The sequence below is a fragment of the Trichoderma gamsii genome (assembly GCF_001481775.2).
Source record: "Trichoderma gamsii strain T6085 chromosome Unknown Scaffold_8.2, whole genome shotgun sequence".
Lineage (NCBI taxonomy): Eukaryota > Fungi > Ascomycota > Sordariomycetes > Hypocreales > Hypocreaceae > Trichoderma > Trichoderma gamsii.
The window spans coordinates 63,157-88,389 of record NW_020171345.1 but is presented as its reverse complement, the minus strand read 5'-3'; the positions used below and the strand labels follow the sequence as shown (position 1 = coordinate 88,389).

The 25,233-nt window shown below is 51.5% G+C and overlaps 6 protein-coding genes across 6 annotated transcripts; 3 read left to right on the top strand and 3 right to left on the bottom strand.

The window, feature by feature from the left end:
• Positions 1 to 4,189: 4,189 nt before the first annotated feature.
• TGAM01_v203011 (major facilitator superfamily transporter) lies at positions 4,190 to 5,788 on the top strand (the record flags this gene model as incomplete). The annotated part of the gene is made up of 3 exons (XM_018802367.1): positions 4,190 to 4,475; positions 4,551 to 5,167; positions 5,231 to 5,788. 3 exons carry the CDS (start codon positions 4,190 to 4,192, stop codon positions 5,786 to 5,788), a joined length of 1,461 nt encoding a protein of 486 aa, XP_018664285.1.
• Positions 5,789 to 8,067: 2,279 nt separating this feature from the next.
• Positions 8,068 to 9,674, top strand: TGAM01_v203010 (glutathione reductase; the record flags this gene model as incomplete). Its single annotated transcript, XM_018802366.2, has 2 exons — positions 8,068 to 8,324; positions 8,414 to 9,674. 2 exons carry the CDS (start codon positions 8,068 to 8,070, stop codon positions 9,672 to 9,674), a joined length of 1,518 nt encoding a protein of 505 aa, XP_018664284.2.
• A 1,344-nt stretch (positions 9,675 to 11,018) lies between these two features.
• Positions 11,019 to 15,146, top strand: TGAM01_v203008 (hypothetical protein; the record flags this gene model as incomplete). The annotated part of the gene is made up of 5 exons (XM_024549108.1): positions 11,019 to 11,040; positions 11,129 to 11,280; positions 11,418 to 14,335; positions 14,418 to 15,051; positions 15,117 to 15,146. 5 exons carry the CDS (start codon positions 11,019 to 11,021, stop codon positions 15,144 to 15,146), a joined length of 3,756 nt encoding a protein of 1,251 aa, XP_024406086.1.
• An 821-nt stretch (positions 15,147 to 15,967) lies between these two features.
• TGAM01_v203009 (hypothetical protein) lies at positions 15,968 to 18,223 on the bottom strand (the record flags this gene model as incomplete). Its single annotated transcript, XM_018802364.1, has 1 exon — positions 15,968 to 18,223. One exon carries the CDS (start codon positions 18,221 to 18,223, stop codon positions 15,968 to 15,970), a length of 2,256 nt encoding a protein of 751 aa, XP_018664282.1.
• A 724-nt stretch (positions 18,224 to 18,947) lies between these two features.
• TGAM01_v203007 (hypothetical protein) lies at positions 18,948 to 20,264 on the bottom strand (the record flags this gene model as incomplete). Its single annotated transcript, XM_018802363.1, has 1 exon — positions 18,948 to 20,264. One exon carries the CDS (start codon positions 20,262 to 20,264, stop codon positions 18,948 to 18,950), a length of 1,317 nt encoding a protein of 438 aa, XP_018664281.1.
• Positions 20,265 to 21,174: 910 nt separating this feature from the next.
• Positions 21,175 to 23,975, bottom strand: TGAM01_v203006 (hypothetical protein; the record flags this gene model as incomplete). Its single annotated transcript, XM_018802362.1, has 2 exons — positions 21,175 to 23,478; positions 23,580 to 23,975. 2 exons carry the CDS (start codon positions 23,973 to 23,975, stop codon positions 21,175 to 21,177), a joined length of 2,700 nt encoding a protein of 899 aa, XP_018664280.1.
• Between the last annotated feature and the right edge of the window lie 1,258 nt (positions 23,976 to 25,233).

Sequence of the window (25,233 nt, the reverse complement as noted above, 5' to 3'; positions counted from 1 at the left end):
CAGAAGCAGGCGATGTGAATACAGCTGTGCTCAAACAAGGAGTAGAAAATTGCCACGGAGCCCCGAGCCCTAGGCCTTACAACGGAGGAGAGCCTATCTTCCAACAGCCATCTACCTCAGATCGATAAGCCTGTACTATAAAAAAAGCACACAACAAGTCTGATGCTCGCTGGAAGCGTTCATAAGGGCAAGCAAAGCTGCTCACCTTGTTTGATCGCTGTCAGCCGGTACCCTAATATCTCATAATCTAACACTCCAGCTATAGCGCAATCAGGTAGTCATTCCACATATCAAAATACATATACACAACCGCCAGATACCATACGTTTAAAAATAGCAGCAATAGCAGCAATAGCAGCAATAGCAGCAGTAGCTGGCAGCGGCCCACGCTTCAGCTGGACGGCTGGAGACGCAGAGATGGATACCGACCATGTTGGGCTTCTGAGGTGCATCAACCGAATTACCATTGAAGAAGTGGAAGGGAACGGCATAAGAAAGAGGAAATTCAAATTTGACGACCTCAATATCGAAGACCATTAACAATGCTGATCCATACGAGACGCCGGAGGAAATGAACACTCGCCTTGATCTTTTGTAACATCAACCTGTTCGCGGCGACAATCCCCAAGGCTATCTTGTGCATCTACCTTTTGATCTTCCGACAACGATCAAACAGGGTGGCCGCGATCAAACAAGATAGCTTTGATACTGTTGACCTTGATCGTATCGGCTGACAACGATCAAACAGTGTTAGATACTGAGATTAGGGCGCTGAACAACGTCTCCCATTTAATGTGTTCTGAGAGGTCCCCACAGCATTACTTATTCGCCTTTAGTCCTCAAACATTCACCCTAGCTTCACTTCATTTATGCCGCTCCCTGTGTCAAAAGTGCTCCATAAATCCTCAAACTGTGAGCTGGACTTGCATTCACGGATTTTAATTCTGCCGTCAGCAGATCAACCACGCAAATACACGTACATCCAGTTAAATTACGGGGTAGAACTAAGCATCGCACAATGAATCTCATCTATAAAGGTCTTCCTTAAAAACACTATAAATAATATACCAGCAGCAATGTAAGTATAAATCACTCTTGCATTGAATATTATGCTAAAAGTGACTGTAGTACTGCATCGTCAGTCCCGTTCCGATTCCTTATTGGGCCTAACCGGCGAGAGTTTACTATCCATTTGAGCACCGCCTAGTACGACTTTGTAAGCACCACCATGCCACGAGGAGACAGAAGTCCCATCGCCCAACATAACTTCCGGCGACTTGCTTCGATAGTTCTCCAGCCATGGCACCATGACTTTCTGTAACATTATGTCAGGCGCCGCCGGCAAACTCAAACCTCAACATCCACCATGTTCACTTTAAGCCTATGCCTAGTACTGCGTTAGGAACCTGATTGAACTATTGTACAGCATTCTGACACTGCAAAACACCCTAAGCGATTTTAACTCCAGCTCTCTGCTAAATCTCGTTAATAGTATTGGCTTAAAAGTCAGATTGATCCTAATATGCAATATCCTGTGAAATTAACAGCTAAACTTAATCTTGTCTGGAGCGCCATATGCCAGTGGAGCGGCGTACCAGTCGCAGACGAGTGTCCGTTTTCAAGGCGGGATGGTGCAGTCCATTGGGATGTTATGCAAGAAGCCTTTTACCAACAACGTCAAGAAAATGCCTCAGAAATCAACATGAGACACGAAGAGGCCCGTGATATCATTTTACGTATACTCGCAAAGCCACGGAACATCGAGCTTGTGGCGAAGTTAGATGCTCTGGATGAGAGCGATAGTGTTTTTGAAGGGAAACATTATTCAGCACTCCAATTTCATGATCCAACACCTTAGCTATAACGCAATAAGGCAGCCAGTCTACGTAATGAAAAACATATACATATACACAACTGCTAAATACTATATATTCGAAAATAATAATAATAGTAGTAGTAGTAGTAGTAGCAGTAGTAATAGAAATGATACTGGCAGTAGCCCACGCTTAAGCTGGGGTGCTAGATAACAGAATTAGGGTGCTAGATAACTTTCTCTTATTAAAGCTATTCTACGGCTATAAAGTCAGAGATATCTATCGACTATAGCTAAACTGGCTACGCTAATGATCTCCAAACATTCATCTAAGAATGAGTGGATGAAGTCGCTTATAGTAGGTAGTACTCGAGTATACCGATCAAACGTTTGTATTCATCAATGTGGTACTCGTATCTATCAAGAGGACCTTGCTCAGTTCGAGGAAAGACTTCCAAAAGATTATCGCCAACATATCAGAAGAATTAATGTGGATTCGGCGCTATTTGGCCGCTGTCCCCTTCAACCACCAAGGCGATACGTCGCAGCTGCTAAATTTACCGTTGGAAAGTTCAAGATCTTTAGATCTGACTGAACTCAACATGGCATTCACTATTAACCCGTCTTGCATCACTGCTGAAGATGTTCTGTAAGACACGCAGAATTTCTTCGCCCATACCTTCCAAGGGCTTCTAGCTTCCCAGGCCATCTAAAATTGAGGCCTTTACTGGACGTCCAGATTTGGTCACGACTGTATCCTTACTTCTCTGCTTGAGACCGGCATTGAACCTGACTCAAGCCACGTAGATAGATATACATAGAGCACTCACAATTGCACCCGAGCACGGAAATTTGGCATGTGTCGTCAAGCTATTGGCTGATGAACTAACTAACTTGAACATGCCAAGACCAGGGGAGAGGAACGCATTATCGCTTGCCTATATCGGTGGACACATTGATATTGTCGATAAATTACTGAGCAAGGACTGCAACGCTGATGATCGGATAATCAGGGGCTACTCCTTTATTTGGACCGTAGGAAAAGAACATCGCAGGATCATATCGAATATAACAAGGCTTCGTAACGTGAACATCAATCATCTTGATGAGGCAAGGCGCACGGCCATTTCATGGGCTGCTAGGGACCGAATGACTGATATCCTACCAAGACCGCTCAAGCTTCCAGAGATCGATGCCAACGTTACAGACAACAAGGGAAAATCGACTCACTCTTGGGAGCAGGTAATGGTTGCACTCGTGCGGATGATGTGTTCCCGAGTAGCAACAGGGGAATAAAGCAAGCAGTGATGATGATAAGAGAGGCGCAATATCGTGGGCCTGTGGCGATGGACGGACTGTCTTGTTTTGGGCCGTCGAGTACGGGCATAAAGAAGTGGTAATGGTACTTCTACAAGCAAGAGCTGATTTAGAGGTTGAAAGTGACAAGTGGAGCGCTCCAATAGCCATTGTCAGGCAACTTGGCAGGCATAATCTACTTGATGTGTTGATGACGCTGATGCCATTGTTTTTTTTTCTTTAAGTTAAAATTGGAATATTATACCTGAAGTGCAACCGCTCTTGTAAGCTGCATGAGCTTGATATCAGGTTAGAGAACCATTCCGATTCGCTTAAAGCAGGCTTTCCAAAAGATGACGTCGGTAATCATTTGCAAGACGAGTTTAGTGGACATACAATATCTAATTGAACAGCGGAGATGGGCAAAGAAACCTTATCCAAACTTTAGCGACATCCGAAATTGACTTGTAATGGCCGAGGGTCCGATGACATGTAAGTATATGAATGTAGTAGATCTTATGAAATAGAAAAGTCCGGTGGCAAGCTTGGTAATTGTATGCTGATTAAACCAATTGACAGAGATGAGGCATTGCAAATGAATCGATTACGAAGACTACATATTCTCAAATGTTGATGCTTGAGTTTGGTAGTCAAGACTGCAGCGTGGCGGTAAAACTCACGCCTTAAAGGTCATTTTCGGTAACAGCCACGCCCTACTGTTGGCGATACCGGGCTGGTGTGGATCGCGAGCCACATCACTCCGGTCTATGCCAGAGGGCGCGGGCACTAGTCAAGCAAACTCGACGCTGTGGAAATTTTCAATGACTGATAACATGGAGAAGCTTAAGCCAATTTGAGGTACCCGCGGTTGTATCCATCAATGCTGGATGATTCATCGGAGGCTTTGCGGAATCGCTAGACGAGCTAGACGATGTATATAGGCTATATGTGCCACTAGAGCTTGCAAAGAGTCTATCCTTATTCCCGACATTTTCTTTGCTGCTTTTGACATCCGTGATCTCAAAAGCGGACTCTCTGTCTCTCTTCAAAATTGTCATTGATAACTGACCCGTGATCTCAATGGAGAAGTCTTCTCCGTCTCCTCGGTTGCCTCCCAGTAACAGCCCTACATATATACATGCCGATCTCGAGCGCAACATTCAGCAATTAGAACCAAAAGAGAATCTACCAGATGTATCCGACCTTGAATTGATCAACAGCGAAAATTCCAGCTGTCGCGAAGCGGAGGAAAGACCAGAGCCGCTCTCTAAAATTCTCACCAATGTTTCCAGTGTCTTCAGACCTGTAGACATAACCTCCGACCCGGGGCCGCCTCCTGATGGCGGGAAGCGAGCTTGGGTGCAGGGTGAGTCTTGATTAATTTCGATTCCACTTCAAGTAAACCTCATTATGGCTCGTTGAGATTAATATAGCTTTGTAGCCATCGCCGGCCACATGATTGTTCTCAATACATGGGGCTACATCAGCTCGTTCGGCGTATTTCAGACCTTTTACACTACCATGCTGGATCGTTCGCCATCCGACGTCTCCTGGATTGGCTCAGTCCAAATCTTCTTGCTCTTCTTTGTAGGAGTCCTCGCCGGCCGCACGTCAGACGCGGGCTACTTTAACCAGTTGGTGATACTGGGCTTTATCCTGCAGATGATTGGCATCTTCACCACCTCGGCGGCGACGCAGTACTGGCAGATCTTCCTAGCCCAAGGCATCTGCATGGGACTGGGCAATGGCTGCTTATTCTGCCCCAGCTTGGCCGTCGTATCGACCTACTTTAGCAAGCGGCGGGCACTCGCGATAGGCATCATGTCCAGTGGCACAGGTGTCGGCGGTTTAGTTTTCCCAAGCATCGCCCGCCAATTGTTGCCGTCGATTGGATTCGGCTGGACCGTCCGGACGATTGGATTCGTCCAGCTTGTGACGTTGGGGGCGGCACTCCTTGCGCTGAAGCCGCGTGTTCCACCTCGAAAGTCTGGCCCGTTGTTTGAGTTTTCGGCGTTCAAGGACGCAGAGTATTCGCTCTATGTGTGCGGTGCTTTCTTTGTAAGGCCTCATGTTTCGTTTTGCTTGTTAGTAGACCTGTACTGACATTGTCCTCTTGCGTAGTGTTTCCTGGCTCTTTATTTCGCCTACTACTACGTCGCCTCGTTCGGCCGCGAGAAAATCGGACTGAGCTATGCAGATGGCCTGAATCTGCTACTGGTGATAAACAGCGTTGGTATCACAGGGCGCATAGCCCCCAACTTCATAGCTGATCGGCTGGGCCCCATCACCGTCCTCATTCCCTTCGCGTTACTGTCTGGGATTGGCATGCTGTGCTGGATGGCCGTCAAGAATGTCGCGGGACTTTACGTCTGGATCGTCTTCTACGGAACCTTTGCAGGTGGAGTCCAAAGCCTGGTTCCTGCGGGACTGAGCAGTCTGACCATCGATCTTCAAAAGGCGGGTGTCCGATTGGGGATGATGTTTACAGTCATGAGTTTTGCCGCGTTGACGGGACCGCCAATTGCAGGCCAAATCATATCAGCGGCTCATGGGGCGTACTTTGGCGCTGAGATATTTGCTGGCGTATCGATGCTGATAGGAACGGCGTTCTTTATTGCGGCCAAGTGGGCTAAGTGTCGTCGAATAGAAGGGAGTTCGATTTGGACGACCAGAGTGTGAGCAGGAAGCTTTACAGGGATATATTAGACTTGATTACAAGATGTTAATTGGATACCTATTACATAGTAGACACATCATATTGTATACACATACCAGCTTACTAGACTTGGACATAACCATTTCATTCAAAGAGTCACTGGAAATTTATGATCTCTTAAGCCGTCCTAGGTATCAACCCGTCAATTGTATTGTTGTCTAGGCCTACTATCTTCTTACACCCGACACAGTGGTCTCTAAGAGTTGGAAGCAGCTATATGTTAAGCGAGCATTCACTTACCATGACAGATATATAACAGAACTTTCTCGAATAGCATCAATACCTCTAATGCCAGCTTCTTACACCAAATCCAGTAAATTCAATAAGGAACTATTGTCAATTGTCGGAATCGCAAGGGACTGGAGAGAAAGGCAATATCGACACTCAAGGAAATAGAGAATCGTGTGGCTGAGATAGCCAGCGGTATTCGACGAGAAGCTTCATATATGTCAATAAACAAGGAATGACATCACTGGCACAATGGCGGAGTGGTCTAACGCGCATGACTCGAAATCATGTTCTTTCGGGAGCGCCTGTTCGAATCAGGCTTGTGTCGTCCTTTGTTTTTTTTTGTTTTGGTTCGACTTATTTGTTATAGTGACTGCAGATAGATGGTTTAAGTTTGGGCACCTAATTGAAGATACAGCCCGTGTTGCAGGTATAGCTACTTTTAGCTCTGATAGAAGACTTGTTACCTCCAGCTGTTAGTTTTGTAAACTACTAGTAGGTAGCCAATCCTCCGACAGACGCTCGATATTTCCACTCTGAGAAACTTGCTGAGATACTCCCTCTAAGCAAGTCGTCGAATCATGTCTAGGGCGCTACAATTGGGGCGGGAAGGGCAGCTCTTCTCAAAGCTAGGTATCCAAAGTCTAAAAGTTATCAACCATGGTTCTTTTCAACGTACCGGCAAACACCTGCCTATGCAGTTGTTAAGAAGCAACACGTAAAACCCAACATGGCGCATTTATTGTAGCTCATTGTAAATGCTTTGGGATCCATATAAACGAAATTGAGATGCTAACCCAATCGGCGACTATTGCAGGTTATGTATACGAAAGCCGGGCGAAGCTGTGGTGGGGGCGCGAGAGCATTACGGAATGGGTAGTAGCTGTTGCATGAGAGCTGCATTTTCCAGGAAGCGGGAGGGAAAAAAAAGAGTAGAGAAAAAGCGGAGCTTGGGGCACTTTCTAGAGGCATTTTGTAGGTATTGTTGCTTTTGCTGGATTCAGCCATCGAAGATGAAAATCAGTTCATCCGAGGCGATCCGGTAGATGACAAATGAGACGGTCTAGGGGGGCTCGGCTTGAGATCTCGGTGGGCTGAGTCCAAATTCAAGCCGAGATTATGTGTAGAAGCTTGGTTACTTGAAAGATGCTTGTTGTGATATTTGATATTTCTCAGTTCCGTATCATCGGATCGAAGCCAAATATTCCCGTACACGTATCGCAAATCGAACGCTATCGTGGCGTTGGATTGCACCATGATTGTCACTAGCAGGGTAACGACTTGTAGGCACGCAACTCTAATTCTACTAGATAGCAACACCAAGATGCTAGAAATAGCCTATATTATTCGCAGAATATCCAATACATACAGCCAAGCTAGATTGAACACAGAAAATGACGTAACTTGCAACCTTCCCATCAACAACTCGTGCCTATTTTACAAACACCTATCTATAGCTTAACAGGGCGAGTGCTCAAACCTGCCGCATGAGGATCGCCTCAACCCACCAATTCCAAATCCAACTCTTGGAGGCTAAATGAATCAGTAACTCGAGCCACTCCAGCCACAACCTGGCAAAGGGGCTGCAGGCTACCGCAGATAGTAGCATTAGCCCTATTACTATTACTCGGCGTTTCGCCCTCAGATTCCTAATACCTACAGCCACGAGGACAGCGCATGTCAAATCGCCCCCTAGCTAAGGCGCTGCGGAAGTTCGGGTCTCCAATGTAATCAAGACGGACGGCTTCGGCTTGAAACGTTGGAGCCGCAGGAGTAGTAAGCGCTTAATTAAACCACTAATGCCTGGTATTAGCAATTAGCAATTAGCAATATGCTCCTGCTAGAAGCTGCTGGGCACGTCACCTTCCATGCCCCCTCCCCCGCTTTGGGAGCAACAGTTTTTGGAACAAGCAAAGAAAAAACTGCCCCTCCACTGCTATCAGCTATCCGTATTTACACACGCGCGCATATATAAACTCGAGGCTACGGAAGCTGCACGCCAGTCCTGTTGTCCATGCAACCTTTCGCTTTATTCGCGCGAGCACAGTCAGTAGGCTCCAGGAACATTGCTTCGAACCGATTAACTTCACTATCCCGCCATCTATCAACGACAGCCCGCGCAATGGCTCCCACAGTAAAAGAGACCGATTATCTCGTTATCGGAGGCGGTAGCGGTGGCCTGGGCTCTGCCCGTATGGCCAGCGCCAAGTACGGCGTCAAGTCTATGATTGTTGAGGCGGGCCGTCTGGGAGGAACTTGTGTCAATGTTGGGTGAGTTTGGCAATGTCTCTTCCCCCCCTAATATGTGACTGTTATACTACGAGGCTATTATACTAACCTCTGCCATCACTGCCGTGTAGATGCGTTCCCAAAAAGATCACTTACAATGCTGCGGCCCTCGCCGAGGCAATTCACGACGCCAAGCACTACGGTTTCTCCGTCGAGCACACCGCCCCATTTGACTGGAGCACCTTCAAGGCCAAGCGTGATGCTCACATTAAAAAGCTAAACGGCATCTTCGTTAAGAATCTGGCAAACGACACGGTCGACTACCTGCACGGGTGGGGCCGTCTGCTGTCCAAGAACCAGGCCGAGGTCACTCTGGATGACGGCTCCAAGGTGCTGGTCAACGCCAAGAAGATCCTCATCGCCGTCGGAGGCAAGCCTGCTCCCCCGCCCAAGATCCCCGGGGCCGAGCTGGGCACCAACAGCGACGGTTTCTTTGAGATTGAGAAGCAGCCCAAGAAGGTGGCTATTGTCGGCGCTGGCTACATCGCCGTTGAATTTGCTGGCATGTTCAATGCCCTCGGCACAGAAACACATCTTTTCATTCGAGGCAAGACCTTTTTGCGAACCTTCGACCCCATGATTCAGGAGACCGCCACCAACGAGTACGACCGCCTGGGAGTACACGTCCACAGAGAGTCCCAGGCGACTAAGATTGAAAAGGACGCCAACGGCAAGCTCTCTGTCACCTACCGCGACGAACAGGGCAACGAGAGCACCGTTCACGACATTGATAACCTGATTTGGGCCATTGGTAGAGTGCCCGAGACGAAGGGCATTGGTTTGGAGGAGGTCGGCGTGAAGCTGAACGCAAAGGGACACATCGTTGTTGACGAGTACCAAAACTCTTCCGTCGACAACATCTTTGCCATTGGCGATGTTACCGGCCAGGTAGAGCTGACACCAGTTGCTATTGCTGCTGGACGCCGTCTCGCACACAGAGTCTTCGGCCCCCCTGAGTTCTCAACGCTGAAGCTCACCTACGACAACATCCCATCAGTCGTGTTTGCCCACCCCGAAATTGGTTCCATCGGTATCACAGAGCCACAGGCCATCGAAAAATACGGCAAGGATAACATCAAGGTCTACAAGTCAGGCTTCACTGCCCTGTACTACGTTCCAATGGCCGTAGAGGACAAGGGCCCTACCAACTACAAGCTGATTACGGCCGGCCCTGAGGAGAAGGTTGTTGGCCTGCACATCATGGGCGTTGGAAGCGGCGAGATTCTGCAGGGCTTTGGCGTTGCTGTCAAGATGGGCGCAACCAAGGCAGACTTTGATAACTGCGTGGCCATTCACCCGACCAGCGCCGAAGAGCTGGTTACACTGCGATAAGGATAGACTGTGAATTTAGAGAGATACCTACATAATGTGAATAAGAGAAAGAAGGGAAAAGAATTAGCACTCTATATTATTTTGTACATACTGAATCTAATTTGCTTCATTTGTGCGCATGAAGCCTTCTCCCAGCCAGTGATGCGTGATTGAACCCTGATAAGTATGAGCATGATGGGCGAATATTTTTGAGCGGTCCTGTGGGAGGAATGGCTCCGTATAATTTGCCAGCGATGTGATGAAAACGGCCCTTGATGCATGACGGGGCCATCCATTGGCGAGAGACGAGTCACGAGAGACAAATAGAAGAGCAGTTCGGGACTGGCGGCTGCTGGAGACCCTGCACGTCTGAGCGGGAGAAATGATTTGATGCTTGCCATGCATTGCCTACTACTGCAGCGCCTCAGTGTGTTCCGAGGCATCCAGTTAGTAGATGCTGCAAGCTGTGCTCCAGCGCTGCACTAGGGCCGCAGTGGTGACAGCAGCGTATGCGTCCTTGCGGGGAAGAGCTCGCAATGCATGCCGCGTGGTTTGGGTGTGCTGCCACGAGCTGCCATTTGCCTGGCGTCATATCTGGCTGCAGCAGGCCTCTCTCGTTTTTGCTGGACGCATGCGAGCTCTAGATAGGCAGAAGCAGCATCATTGATCCATCCTGCAGAGCGGCATCGCGCAAAATAGAGAGATAATATGCTCGCTCTCTGATTTATGTACCTTGTGCTCTGTGCAAGCATACATACTTACCTGCCTAGGTACTTGTACGCAATACGCAACCCCCGGCCTGTATTCGTTTCTTCAATGCGGCAGCTCATTAGCGCTCCAGCGATGCCCAAATTACCAAGCCCAAGCGTGAAGGATTGACATGTACAGCCAAGTACCGACAGCCCCCAATCCCCCCCGCCGCAGCGCTGCGAAGTACCCAACGATACACCGCAGGCCGGTAATTTGTGGCAGGCCGAAGCAAACGTGCTGCCCGGCCACGCTACATAAATCCGCAGCCTAACGAATCAGAGCTCCGGGCAGCTTCACCACTAAGGCACTTTCCAGCCACCACCCTCCCCAGGCTTCAACCCATCGCCAGCTGTTCGAGACTTTGGGCCGCAAAGCCATCTATCTCTCTCTCTCTCTCTTTCTCTCTCTCTCTCTGTTTTCATCTTTTCATCTTTTCCTGCTGCTTGCCCTATATCTGGCTGGAGCGCCGCTGCAGCTTTGCATCATTCCTGGGAGCTTCCTTGAGCCGAGCGTTCTATTTCCTTTGCGCCGTCGAAAGGGGATTTACCATCACCACCAACTATTACGAAGACGCCAAAAGCTGTTTCGATCTTTTCCTAGTGCTTCCGTGCGACAATGTCGGCGGCCGCTGATCCGAGTATGTCTTCTTGATCGCGAAATTACCTCTGCTGCTTCATTTACGTGCAATGTTCGCCAATCTAAACTGTGTTGCTCTCCCTCTTTAGGCGCGCCGAACCTCAATCTCTCACCCGAAGAGAAGCGCATCTATGGCCAGTTCTTCCGCCAGGCCGACACCGATAATGTGGGCGTAGTTACCGGCGAGATAGCCGTCAAGTTCTTCGAAAAGACTCGACTGGATTCGCGCATCCTAGGAGAGGTTTGTCGCTCCCTCTCAATTTCGCTCCTTTATAAATCTCTCTGGGGAGGAATCTTCTTGATTCGTCACTCACCCCCACGCTCTCCCCCATTTTCTGTCCCCGGGCTAACCGCCGTGCTTTTCTATCTCAACTACAGATATGGCAGATCGCCGACAAGGAGAACCGCGGCTTCCTCACTCCCGCTGGGTTCGGCGTTGTCCTTCGCCTCATTGGCCATGCCCAGGCTGGACGAGAGCCCACGCCAGAGATGGCTCTCCAGCAAGGCCCGATCCCCCGCTTCGAAGGCATCTGGCCGGCCACTTCCCCGTCGCAGACGCCCATCCAGCCACAAGTCTCTGGCGGCATTCGAGTTCCTCCCCTGACTCCTGACAAGGTTGCCCAGTATGCGGCCTTGTTTGAGCGTCAAAACTTGCAGGCAAACATGCTGCCGGGCGAGCAAGCCAGATCCATCTTTGACAAGTCCGGTCTTCCCAACGAGATGCTTGGTAGGATATGGGGATTGGCCGATACCGAACAGCGCGGTGCACTAGCCTTGCCCGAATTCGTCATCGCCATGCATCTCCTTACGTCGGTCAAGACTGGTGTCCTTCGCGCACTGCCGAATGTTCTGCCTGCTGGCCTGTATGAGGCGGCCACGCGTAGCGCAGCAGCTCCTCGACAGTCTCCAAGCAACACCGGTGGCGTCTCTGCCATCCCAAGACAGCTGAGTGGTTCTGCCCAGCAGCAGAGGACAGGCAGCCCGCTCAACCGTCCCCCGATTGTCGCCGCTCAAGCAACCGGCGCTCCTTCGAACAGCGACTGGGCAATCACTCCGGCCGACAAGGCAAGGTTCGACCAGATTTACCTCGATTTCGACAAGACGAACAAGGGATACATCACAGGCGAGGAGGCTGTGCCTTTCCTCAGCCAGTCAAACCTCCCCGAGGACACCCTTGCTCAGATTTGGGACCTAGCGGACTTTGGTTCTCAGGGACGACTGTCCCGCGATGGCTTCGCTGTTGCCATGTACTTGATCCGCCAGCAACGTAGCAATCGGTCAATTCCTCTGCCCGCCACTCTGCCTACGGCCCTCATCCCACCACACTTGCGAACCCAGAGCCGTCCTGCTACCGCGGTTTCATCAGCCTTTGATGGAACTCCCGCTCCCACTCAAACTGCGCCAATCCCGGCCCCGGCTCCACCAGCACCCAAGTCTGCTCTTGACGATTTGTTTGGCCTCGATTCCTCAACTCCTAGCCCGGCACCGGCACCGGCACCGGTACCCGCCCCGGCGCAGACAACAATGTCTACAGGAGGATCAAATGCTGATCCGTTTGCTGGTGGCAGCAGCGTTCTCCACGCTACATCCTCGCCTGCTAAGCCTTCATCCCCCGTGGGCACGACATTTAGGCCGTTTGTGCCATCTTCCTCCTTTGGCCGTGGCTTGTCCGTACACCCTGGAGCCGAGCAGGCGCGACCACACACTGCTTCTGCCGCGGAGGACCTCCTCGGTGACACTGATGATGCAAACAAAAACATCTCCGACGAGACGACTGAGCTTGCCAACCTATCAAACCAGATTGGCTCTCTGACCAAGCAGACCCAAGAAGTTCAATCTAAGAGGAATACGACTCAGCATGAGCTGAGCCAGACTAACTCTCAGAAGCAAAACTTTGAACAGCGATTGGCACAGCTGCGACAACTATATGAAAAAGAGGCTCAAGATACACATGCCCTCGAGGAAAAGCTGAGACACTCGCGAGCCGATACTAAGAAGTTGCAGGGAGAATGCATGACTCTGGAAGGACAGCTGCGAGATATTCAGACCCAGCATCAGCAGGTTTCGGCTGCTCTCCATGCTGACCAGCAGGAGAATGCCAGCTTGAGAGAGCGAATCCGCGTGGCCAATGCCGAAATCGCGGAACTCAAGCCCCAGATTGAGAAGCTCAAGCTAGACGCCAGACAGCAAAAGGGCCTCGTTGCGATTAACAAGAAGCAGTTATCTACTACAGAAGGAGAGCGCGACAAGCTCAAGGGTGAAGCCGATTCCCTGGCCAAGAGCGCCGAGGATATCTCTCGCCAGATAGAGACGGGCTCCCCCGTATCTACCTCAGCTCAGATGGCCAGCCCGGCACTTTCGGCATCCAGCGCTAACAACCCCTTCTTCAAACGCTCCGCCAGTACAGATATCATGGGCGTCTTTGGACCGCCACCCCCGAGCAGAGCCTTTTCCGACAGGTCCTTTGACGATTTGTTTGGCCCCGCCGGCCCCGTCAGCTCCAGCGGCACTCCCCCGCCAGTTGCAGCATTCAAACAGCAAAACACGGGGCAGTCATCAGTTAGTGTTGGATCTTTTTCTAATTACTCAGGGCCGACGCCCAATGTCAGCCGAGTCCCAACGCTGAGTGCTGAACCTCCTGCGCCGCCAGAGTCCCGACAAATAAGCTCGAGCTTCTTGCCGTTCCCCGAGCCCAACGAGTCACTGTCTTCGTCACGACAAGTGTCTCCCCCTACCTCCGCACGTGCCGAGGGCTCGGCGGGCGGCTCATTTCCCTTCGGCGGTGTGACACCGAGCGCTGCAGAGGCCAAGCCCCCTGCGGCTGCTGAAGAGGAGGAGAAGCATGATAGCGCCAACGCGACTCCCGTTCCGGCCGCTCACGGTGATGTCTCTCAGCTGCCAGCGGAGGGAGAAGCCCAAGAACGAACCGGCTCTTTTGACAATACTGACCATGCTAAGGCCAAGGCAGACTTTGACAATGCATTTGCCGCCTTTACCTCAGCCAAAGCACCCGGCAGCACAGACAATGGCGCTGCTGCAAAGCCTCAGAACGCATTCGACTCTGAATTCCCGCCCATTTCTGAACTTGAGCGGGAAATAGATGAATCAGATAGCGAGAGGGGCTTTGATGATGACTTTGCTCCCGCATCCCCAGAAAACAAGGCCAAGGAGAAGCAGATCGCTCCGGAGCCAATTCCCGAGTCTAATAAACCAGCTGCCGAAGCCGCCGAAGCCACCGCTCCTTTATCTCAACCCCAAGAACTAACAGCCTCCCATGCTGAAGCCGAAACCAAAAGGTAAATTCAGGGAAATGAAGCCGGTTATCAGCAATCATAGCCGTTATCTTGATAATTGTTACTGACATTCAAATTTCTATAGCCCTGAACTAGCCTCTTCTCCCGCCACAATCACCAACAACCATTTAACTACCTCTCAGATCTCTAATGCTGATGACATTTTTGGCTCAACCACGCTTCCAGCAACTAGCCAGGGCTCGGCCGCCAAGGGCGCCTTTGATGACCTCGACGATGATTTCGAGGGACTCGAAGATGCCAAGGAAGGCTCTGCAGATGATGACTTTGCCAACATCTCTCGCTCTGGACTGGATGACTACAACCCCATGTTTGACAGCAGCCCCCCAGCTAGCCAAGCCAAGAGCGAGTCCACGGCATTTGGCAACGAGAGCAGCTTCGACTTCATCTCATCCAACTCAGCCACCAGCGCCCCCGGCCAGTCTAGCAATGGACAGCAGAAGGGAGCAGAATCTCATGATTGGGACGCCATCTTTTCTGGCCTGGACTCTCCTACTGCCGCCGCCGCACAGCCTGTACAGAGCAACAACACAGGTCCGGCGCAAGAAGAGTCTGCAGAGTCCCGCCCCCCTGCACCTGGTCGGGCCCTCACAGAAGCGGGAGAGCACGATGATCCTATTCTGAAGAACCTTACCAGCATGGGATACTCTCGTCCTGCCGCCCTTGCCGCCCTTGAGCAGTACGACTACAACCTGGAGCGAGTAAGTTGACTTTCGCCTGAGAGACGCTATTATGAGAAACTTGATACTGACTGCTCCTGACTTAGGCCGCCAACTTCCTTGCCAGCCAGTCTTAGAACAAGAGTCAAGAGTGGGGATAAACCGCTGATAATACAGATTTTGGCCTTTCAAAACGGAGTAGGAAATCATATTACCGCATAGCAAATGCCGTTCGTTCTTTAATTGTACAGGGAAAGAGGGTGGATACTTTGAATTTCTTGATACAGCACTTTTCCTTTTCCTTTTTTATCTTTCCTTTATAAGGGGCCAGAATTTGTACAGGGCCGTCGCAGTCGCGTTTCTATTATACTACTTCGTTTCGGACCAAGGACAGGGCAGAAGGGAGGGGAAGAAGAAGTAGCCCATTATATAAACCGATCGTTACTTTGTTCTACTATTATTTCCTTTTTTCAACTTTTATGTATTCTGATGGATAGTGGGAGGAAGATTGTCGTTATATGCGCTTACAAAAGGGATGCGAAGTCCTTTTTGTTTTGTTTTGTTTTTTCCAAAGGAGAGCAGCAGGCTATGATATTTGAGTCACTATTGTTTTTCTCTTCTCAATTTTTGACTTTGATGTTTTTGGTTTGGTGTGAGATGTAATCTCTTGCGACTCAGCTAAATATGCTAGCAAAATCTGCTCTCTCATAAACGCAACTCTCCGTCTCTCTTGTATAACAGCTCCATTGACAACCATAGAAACGCTAATATAGCACATTTAAACCATTTGAAATCGTAATAAACCACATTCCTCATCCACGTGAAATGAACTCGCCCATCCATTCAATGCCGCCAGATTCCATTTCCCGCTCTTAAAACTAACTACAATGCCTCTCTGCCCACACTTCATCAGTCCTGTGCCGTATATATATATATATATATATATATATATGTTTAATTATTTGATCTTGGCCATCACCGTCTCCGGTCCTCTCACAATATCCATCTGCGCCGCCCTCGCCTTGACAGCATTCAGCATGCTCCTCTCAAAATCGTCTCTGGACCGCAGCACGGCCTCGACCCAGCTAATCTGCAGATCCCAGTACGCAGACTTGAAAGCCGCAAATTCATCCGCCACGGAGTCTTTATCCACAGAGAGAAGACCCAAGAACGGCTCGGTGACGCGCCACGTGTCCTTGATGGACATTGCGACCTCTGGGCTGGCCAGGTTGGAAAAGTACTCGAACGCAGTGGCGATGTCATTGAAGAGCTTGTCGCGGAAGGGATCGGTGCGCCGGAATTTGGCGCCTTTGTTGCGCACGGCAGATAGGTAGCGCACGAGGAGCTCGTCTGCGAAGATCTCGATGAAGATGTCGAGGAGGGAGTGGTGCAAGGCCTGGCGGTACTCGCCGACGTATTCTTCAAAGGTGACGACCATTTGCTTCATGGCCGTGTTGGAATACCACTTTGGCGTGAAAAAGTCTGGCATGACGCTCACGAAGTCGACGGCAAAGACGAGATGTGCAAACTTGTGGATGCACCATGTGCTAAAGTCGACGTAGCCGTCGCGGAGGGCGTTGAGCTCTTGGTCGGCGCGCTCGAGGTACTGCGGGCTGACGTTTCTCTCAAACTGCAGGCGGAAGCTCGACAGGTAGCCGAGGCGGTTTTCCTCTTCGTTGTCGTCGATGACGCCAATCTGGTCGTTGGCCGTGGCGACGAGCCAATCTTGCAGGGCCTGGAAGCCTTCCAGGTCGGACATGGCAGTCTCGTACCGCACAGCCTCATCTTCCAGCATGCGCTGCCACGACTGCTGGCGGCTTCGTAACCGGAGGAACATGGCGTCGATGACGCCCTCGACCACGTCTGTACGCTGCGAGTTGATGGCCGCCTCGACCTGCTCGCGCAACATCCTCCACAAGGCCACGAGATTCTTGGTCCGGAAATAGCCATACTCATCCTGGTCCAGATTAGAGCCTTCGATGTTGCGTTCGGCAAAGTCGCGCTTCTCCTGTGCAAAGATGCGGTCGATCCATTCGTCGAGGAATTTGATAATGAGCTGCCGGAAGTCACGAACAAGCTCTGCTTCACGATTGTCAATGACGTGTGGTACTAGATCTTCTTGTTTGAAGCCTATTTTGGACATCTTTTTGTAGTACTTCTCAGGGAAGCTGATGATGGAGAGGGTATGTGCCGAGCTAGCTTCCGGATCGTCCACCATGCCAATCAGGAAATCGTGCATCAGAACGTGATATATATCCGCATATGTCTTTGCGATCCGCCACTTCTTCGGCATGAGCGGTGTCATACCAATCTTGACGGCATTAAGGTCATTGAAGAACCACTTCATCGTGGCCTCTAAGCTATCGGCATCGTCGAGAAAGTCTTCTCGGGCCTGTTGAAACTGCTGCTCTGCGCTGAGCTTGATGGCCTGCATAAACTTGTCCTTGTAGCCGCGGACTTTCCTGGCACCGTCCGTGATGCCCTGGAATCGGGCCGCCATTTCCTCGTGGTCCTTGAGTGCTTCCTGCAGCGCCATGACGCGCTGATCACTCTTCTCTTCGGCTTCCATGACGACAGCAAAACGAACCACCAGGCCGTTGTTGTCGCTGACGACGAGGTTGATGAGATTCATAGCCAACAGTCCAACGTGCTCGTCAAACCAGTCGATGGTATCGTCCAGCCTTGTAAAGTAGTCCTCCAGCGTCGACTCCAAGCTGGTGTCGTCGGCCCTCTGTATCTGCTCCATGGCATCGTCTCGTATATTTCGCAGCTGCGTCAGCTCGTAGTGGCACGGCAGCAGGTTCGGCATATTCTCTCGATCTTCGTCGTCATCCCTCAGCATCCCCTCCACCACGACCAAGCGTTCGTTAAACGTCTCGAGGTTGCGTCTCATGGCCTCGACGGCGCCAAAGTTGCGGTGCGCCTGCGACACCAGGTTGATGCTGGCAAAGTCCTTAATCATGGTCTGCGACTCGGAGCACAGCTTGTCAATCTTCATCATCTCCTCCTTGATCTGCTGCACCGCCTTCTGGCCGTCGCTGAGGCCCGTCATGCCGGATTGTGTCGTCTCGAGCTGCTCCCGCAGCCCGTTGCGTAGCTGCCCATCGACGGCGCTCTTCTTGCGCGAAAGCTCGAGCTTCAGCGCGGGTATCTTGTCCAAATCGTCCGGGTGCCGTAGCAGATCCGACAGTTTGGGGACCGGGGCGTCATCCATGCTTGGCAGCACAGCCTTGCGTGGGCGGATCGAGCTTTCGGATTAGGGGGAAGATGATAAGAAGAGGAAGAAGAAAGGAAGAAGGGGGGCCTCGAGGTTTGTCAAATCATAATGCGCGGACCGGTATGAGACGGAAGAAGAAGACACGTTCGAGGCACGGAAGAGCGTAACAGGCCAGTCGCAATTGTTCCCCCCGCAGACCCAGCCCTCACGGTTGAAGATGGTTGTAGCTTGGTGGAAAACGAAGAAAGACGCCAAGTTGTGACGATGTCGTCCGCAGGTTCGGGTTCAATGCCACCGCACCGCTGCGTTAGCTCTCTTCAGGCACCTAAGCTGTGTACAGGGCACCAAGCAATGGGCGCTAGGTGCACCCCACGCCCGCCGTCCCTACCTAAGCCACTCACTGTATTCGTACCCGCTGCGGGGAGAATCTTCAGGACGGCTGCGGCTAGATGTGGTACTACAACAAAGATATCAAAAAAAAAAGAATTGGAGCGTTGCGTTGCCAATTAATCATTATCTCTATATCTCTATATCGCTTGTTATTAGTATGATAAGCTACCGTTATGATAAATCTATAATGCAGAAATTAAATGCTTGAGTCCAAAGATGAGGGCGAAGCGGCCATCCGGATCTAGAGTTGGAAGCCAAAGGGCAGTAACACGCTGTGAGCCGATAAATCCATGACACTACATATCCCTAACACGCCGATTCTTCGTCCTCTTTAATCACTGTCAGAGCCTGAGCTGCTCGTGCACTCATCACTACTCGTCGTGTCGTCATCCTCATCCTCGCCCAAGATTTGCTCGGCAATCACATCGCCTGCTTCAGCGCCCTCTTTGGCCTTGCTATCATTTTCTTCATCCGTGCCTCCATCACTCCCGAGCTCACCTTCTTCCAGGCCTTCCCTATCACCTGGTCTTCTCTTCACAGGTCGTTCTGGCTTCTTCCATTGTTGCGGCCCGCCCTTGCGTTTTGCACCTCGCCATTGCTCCTCTTCAGGCGGGCTAGCCGGGTCCTTGGGCCCAAGCACATATCCAGCCGGCAGAGCTTCCCCTTCTTCTAGGACATATATGGCCGGAAATTCGATGACTTTTGTATTTGATAAAATGTTTCGAAGACAATCCTCAGCTCGAACGGGTGCCAATGTGACCCTTTTATCAGATCGCTTTTTCGAACTTGCAAGGAAAAATTGGAACCGCCGCCGCTGAGACTCATCGTCTCGCGGCCACGCATCAATTGACGCCGTCCGAATGGAAATCCAACCGCCTGTCTGAGGATCCTGCAGACAGTCGCTCGCCATGTGCCAATGAGAATCCCATGGGTTCTGGGCAACTCCCCTAAAGGCCCTCTTCTGCACTTTGCCCTGCGTCTTTGCCTGGGTTTCCAGCAACGCACTATATCCCTTGTACAGCGGCACATCGTCTGAGAGTTTCGAAAGCGTCCGTATCTTATTCAACTCGTTCGCATCGTCGCCGCCATCGGTCTTCGTCTTCTCGAAAGTGAACCACTCCGCCTGCCAATTGATTCGACCAGATTTCCTATTCACCGTCGTGTGATTTTCCCTCTGCCTCGTCATGCCCTGCGGTAAAGACACGACTTCTGTCCCCAAGTTTCTCAATTTGTTCGCAAGGAGCTTATCCACTGCTCTCTCCTTTGATCTTCTCATGAGCCTCGTCACCAGGACTTTTCTCTTCCTGCCGTCTCGGCCGACTTGCCACCTCACTTCCTCCACCGTTAGCGGTCGCAGTTCGTCCTTTTGTATGATGCCCTTATCCTCTACAAGAACTCTCTCCGCGCGCTCGGATGCCCTCTCAATGCTGTGGAGGAAGTTGTAGTCGTGGTCAACGCCCGCAGCGGTCGCCAGCCTGGATTTGGGGACATAGGCCGTCTGGTCGCGTTCGCCGCTGCATTGCGACCAAGATTTGTGCTTCTTGACGCAGGCTAGGGAACAGGTGCGGATGTTGCAGCGAGGGCATTTGTATTGAGGAACTGATGTATGGCAGATGGCGCAAAGGGAAGTAAGCAGAGGATCCGCCATTGTAAGAATTGATTTTATGAAATGTGTAAAAGAAGTTGAACGGCTCAGCAATCGCGCTTCTAAATTTTGCGAAGAGTGACAATGCGCAGCTCTTATCAGAAATTTCTTTATCTTAGTGGAAGGGAAAGACGGAACACCACCAGTCGCACACTAAAGAAGCCCGAATACTCCACTCTGCAGCAACCCCAGCAAAATATACCGGCACTAACACGAGTATCAGTTCTTATTAGGATCTACCTGCTACTACTAACAAAACAAATTTACAAAAGACAAACTTTTAAGCATGTAATTACAAAACATTTACAACGACCAGCTCAAGCCTAGCTCAGACAAAAATTGAAACTTCACCAGAGTCACCCAATTCACATTAATCTGGGAAAAGAAAACACAAAGTAGGTCAAGTGAGTAAAAGGACTCAATTGCAAGGCTTGAACTATCAAGTGTCATAATGCCCTTATGTAGGGAAGCGGGGGAAAAAAAATAAGTTATGTTAGTCATGAGAAAAAAGAAGAGATCCTAAGCCTCGATGGCGCCACGCAAGTCATCAGTCAGCCTTCCATCGCAAACTGTTCCCTTCATCTAGAATATAGTGATAAAAAATGATGATACTCGAAAAAGAACAGGATAAGAAATGAACGCCGTGATCCGAAACATGTTTTTATCCAAAGCCGCCACAAAACAAAAAGATGTCTGCCCAATGAGGCTGGGAACGCTCAAGATACAAGGATATAGAGTTTGGATCGCCGTATCGAAGTAATCAAGACAAAGGAAAAATGGGGTGATCCTGCGCGGAGGATCGACAATAGTACAAAAAGGCTGCGGCTAGGCCGGCTGGGCGTCTCCGACCTGCTCAGCTTCATGCTCAGCTTCATGCTGAGCTTCATGCGCAGCCTCTGGTTTGGCGGTGTCTTCATCGGAGATTGCCGAAAGCGCTGATTCTTGCTCCAGATGATCGGTGGAGAAGAGGCTGAGACTGCTTCGGGACGACTCCGTGGTGATGGGAGACTCGGATCTGATCACTTCGGCTGTCATCGAAGTCCTCTTCATCGTCCTCGAGAATCTTGGTTGGTATCTCGTCTCGAATAGAGTACTGTTGGGAGGCTCGCTCAGGCGTTGTGGCCGTGGACGCAAACGATAGTGCAGTGCTACTGCGGTTGGGGATGAGATCCGGCGTTGGTGGTATTGAGCTAGGCCTCCCGGCACGCGGTTGTAAGCGAGAACTCCCCTCGCCAGCGTCCGAGGTGGCGGTGGAGCGGGCGTCCTCACCATCATCACTTTGAGCAGTCGACATGCTGCTCATTCGTCGGCTAGCACGAGTGCTGGCTCGAGATTCAGCATCCTGGGCAAGCTGCAGGCCGTCGACGGCAGCTTGGCATTGGTCCGCAATGTTGCGAACGATATGAGCGATAGCATCAGTCTTGTCTTTGAGGTGACGATCAGCCACATCAACCAGACTGGATGTAGACAGCCGCTTGCTGCTGCGAGAGGGTCGCAGGGAGTGCACATCAGCACCACCCTGAACCTCGTCTGATTCATAGCCATCCTCGACTTCGCGGATAAGTTCCTCCGGCTTGGTGAGAGACTGAATGAGGTGCTCCATGTGGTGGCTTTGACCACCAATCAAGCTGCGCAGGTGCAGAACGACACGGCGAGCCTCATCACGCTGGCGAGTAATGGTGGCGTTGGTGTGGTGAAGCTGAGCGAGCTCCTTCTTGTTCCTCTTGCGCTCACGCTCGAGCTCTTCAGCAATCTCTTGCTGCAAAACGAGGGCCTCGAGAGCATCATCACGCTGCTTCTCTGTGCCAGAGAGGCGAGTGGTGAGGCGGCCGTTATCCTCCTTTTGTTGCTCAATGAGGGATGCAAGACGGCGATTCTCCCGCTTGTGACCTTCAATCTTGACCTTGAGGTCTTGAGTTTCCTTGGTAAGGGTTTCGGCAAAGGCCTGAAACTTGAGGAACTGCTGCTTCCAGCTCTCAAGCTCTTCAACAAGGTAGTTGTTACGCTTAGTAACCTTGCCAAGCTCAGTGTCCATACGGCCCTTGAGATTGATGAAGTCTTGCCAGGCCTCGAGAGCATCTCGAGAGTACTGGTTTCTCTCACGAACGAGTTCGTTGAGATGTCTCATTGACACCTTGGTCATGAGAGGTTTCTTAACTGAGCCTCCAAAGACAGCCTTAAGGCCAGTGTTGCGACCCATCTTCTCGCACACGTGGTCCATGACAGACATGACAGAATCCTGGTTCCACCACTCGGGGTCCTGGATGGACTCAACCTCGCCACGCATGACAATGATCTGACCGGCAGGCACCAACTTGCCACCGCCATAGGCGGAACGGAGATGCTGAGGAACACCGGAAGGCGTAACATCGCCATTAAGAGCCTGAGTCAAACGGCTAACAAACTTGTTGCGCTGGCCAGCAGTGAGGGCAGTAGGGGGGCTGGAGGTGAGGACAAAATTGCGATCCAAATCGACGACCAAGGCGTCGGTAGGGGCTGTGAAGAGGGACCGGCATTCAGCGGTGACACCCAGGATGTAAGGGCCAGGTTCTTGAACGAGCTCCTTGGTATGGCGCGCGTGCACCACTGGAACGTAAAGGCCGCTCCATTCAAAGACTCGCACACAGTATCGTACAGTCTCAGAGGCGATTGTGAGCATGGCCGGATAATGACTGACGAAAATGATGCGACGAGTGGGAGAGATGGCAGCTTCAATGACGCCAACAATGTTAGGGATGGACAAACAGTTGAAAAGGGGCCACATGGCGAAGTTCTGGAATCCGGTGGGGGACGAAGGGAATTGATAGCAGAGGGCATAATCTTTCATGTCGATACGGACAAGATCGTTGAGCCTGGGGGCCGGGAAGCTCAGAATGCGGGATACTTCCTCGGCATGGAACAGGTTAGTAGCCTTGTTCCAGTGAATCCACATGCCACGCAGGTAATCGCCCAGAAGGTTGTACAGAGGGTAGCGCGAGAGGAAGGACAGGCAGTAAGGGATCCAGTAGGTCTCGTCCGGGTTGTCATAGTAGTCGGTTTCGGTCCTCTTTCTCAGATCCCGGATGGTTTCGGCTCTCTTCTCGTCAGCCCGCGACCAGACGCGCAGGCAAATACCGTACAGGGTGTGAGAAGAGTCTTGCTGGAGGACGAAAGAATGGTGAGTGCAGTGGGGCTGGTTCCGGCCAGTACAGATTTCCACATCGTGAGGGAAGCAAGCCTATTCGAGCCCGTGTTAGCAGAATCCATCGGCCTCGTCTTGGGAATTTGAGATGCCCCGTTTGGCCATTGGTAAACGGCGATCCAGTCTGATAAGCTTACCCTCATGGCAGAGTGCAGAGCCCGCGCAATCTCGTTGTCCTGCTCAAGGCGGGGGCTGCTGCCTAGGATTTCGGGGAGCCAGAATTGTCCAACAGCGCCCTTCATGTGGGTGATTTTGCCCTGGGCGGGCGTGGGAGCCTTGACCCATTGAGAGGGTTCACGGCCGACACCGCAGACCATGTAGGCATGAGTGAGCGTCTTGGGGGTTCGCTGTTGGGGCTTCTGGGCCAGAGTGGACGGAATGGGCTGGGTGATGCGGGAATGGAGCGATGAGGTACGGCTGGGCACCATCATGGCAGATTCGGCGCCGCCCTGGTCGCGAGTGCTGGGCCGGCCATCACGGTCGCCAGTTCGGGGGCGCGTAAACGAAAGTTGGGTGTTGAGAGAAGGAGACATGGTTGCGGCTGGTCGATGTCGAACCAGAATCGAGTCGAATTCCCACGAGACGCTTCTTCACTCTCAGTCGAACGAGGCGAAGAGAAGAATTTGAGTCGGGGGGGGGACGATCTCAGCGGGCCATCCGAAGTGCTTCTGGATCTCACGGAGATTTGATAAAGAGAAGGACGATGGTCTGGCGAAGGAAAGGAAAAGCAGGCGTTGTCGGACGACCTCAAGTGGCCCGTACGAAGAAAAAAAAGAATCCCGTACAGAACGAGAGAAGAACAGAGAAAAAAGAGAGAGAAGAGTCGGAACCAGGCGACGCGAGACGAGGCGAGACACGGGAAATAGAAAAGGAGACCGTCTTGGGTTCTTGGGTGGCCACTAGAGAGGAGTCCGGTCTGAGATGGCCAGACAGATGCATGGGGGGAGGACATTCACTACTGCGCCTGGCATACTGGCGGTAGTGGTGGCAGCTCAGCGGTGCAGGTACCTGCGGCTGCTGCAGCTTCGGCCGGGCTGCAGCGCTTTCAGGGGCACGGCTGCATGGAGCAGGGGGGCCTGGAGTGCTTCCCCACCCGCTGTGGTTTTTTCTTCTTCGCCAGTCGGTATTAGCCAAAACAGACGTCCCAATCGGCATGGATATTGGATAATTGAAGCAAGTGATGGGCATGGTGGTGCTACAAGTGCGTGCTAACCCGCCGGACGGAGCACAATTGAGAATAGTCCGCAATAGCGTGCGGCGTTGCGATATTAGTTGGCCGAGCTGGCGTGGCACCGAGCATTGGGGACTCAATTGGAAACGACCCCATATCTGCGCGCCATCGTCACTCTGCACTCGATGCTGCAGGCGATTAATGCCCAGCAGATGCATGTTCCAGCGCAGCTGAGCAGTTGGTTGGTTGATTCATCATCCTGCTCCTGAGACGGCGACACTCTTCCTTGCTCTCCCGGACGACAAGCGAGTGCAGGGAGCTTGCTTGCTTGCATCGCCGTGTTCTGGCATCCAAATGTCAGGTCCCAGCCAGCCAGTGCTGTCCGCACGAGGGCGGCAGGGGTGCGTGCAGGGTTCAGGGGTCCTGGCCGAATTTGCAAATTGAGGTGCCCAAGGGCCAATCACGGCGCCTGGAGACCAGCTTCTAGGCCCCAGCGAGCGAAATTCGTTCTTCTCCAGCCTGCAGCTTGAGTATGAAAGGGGATCGGGGCTTGGCCTCAGCGCAGCGGCGGAGTTGGAGCTGCCTGTGGGTGAATGAATCGCAGATGGCTAGCAGTCGAG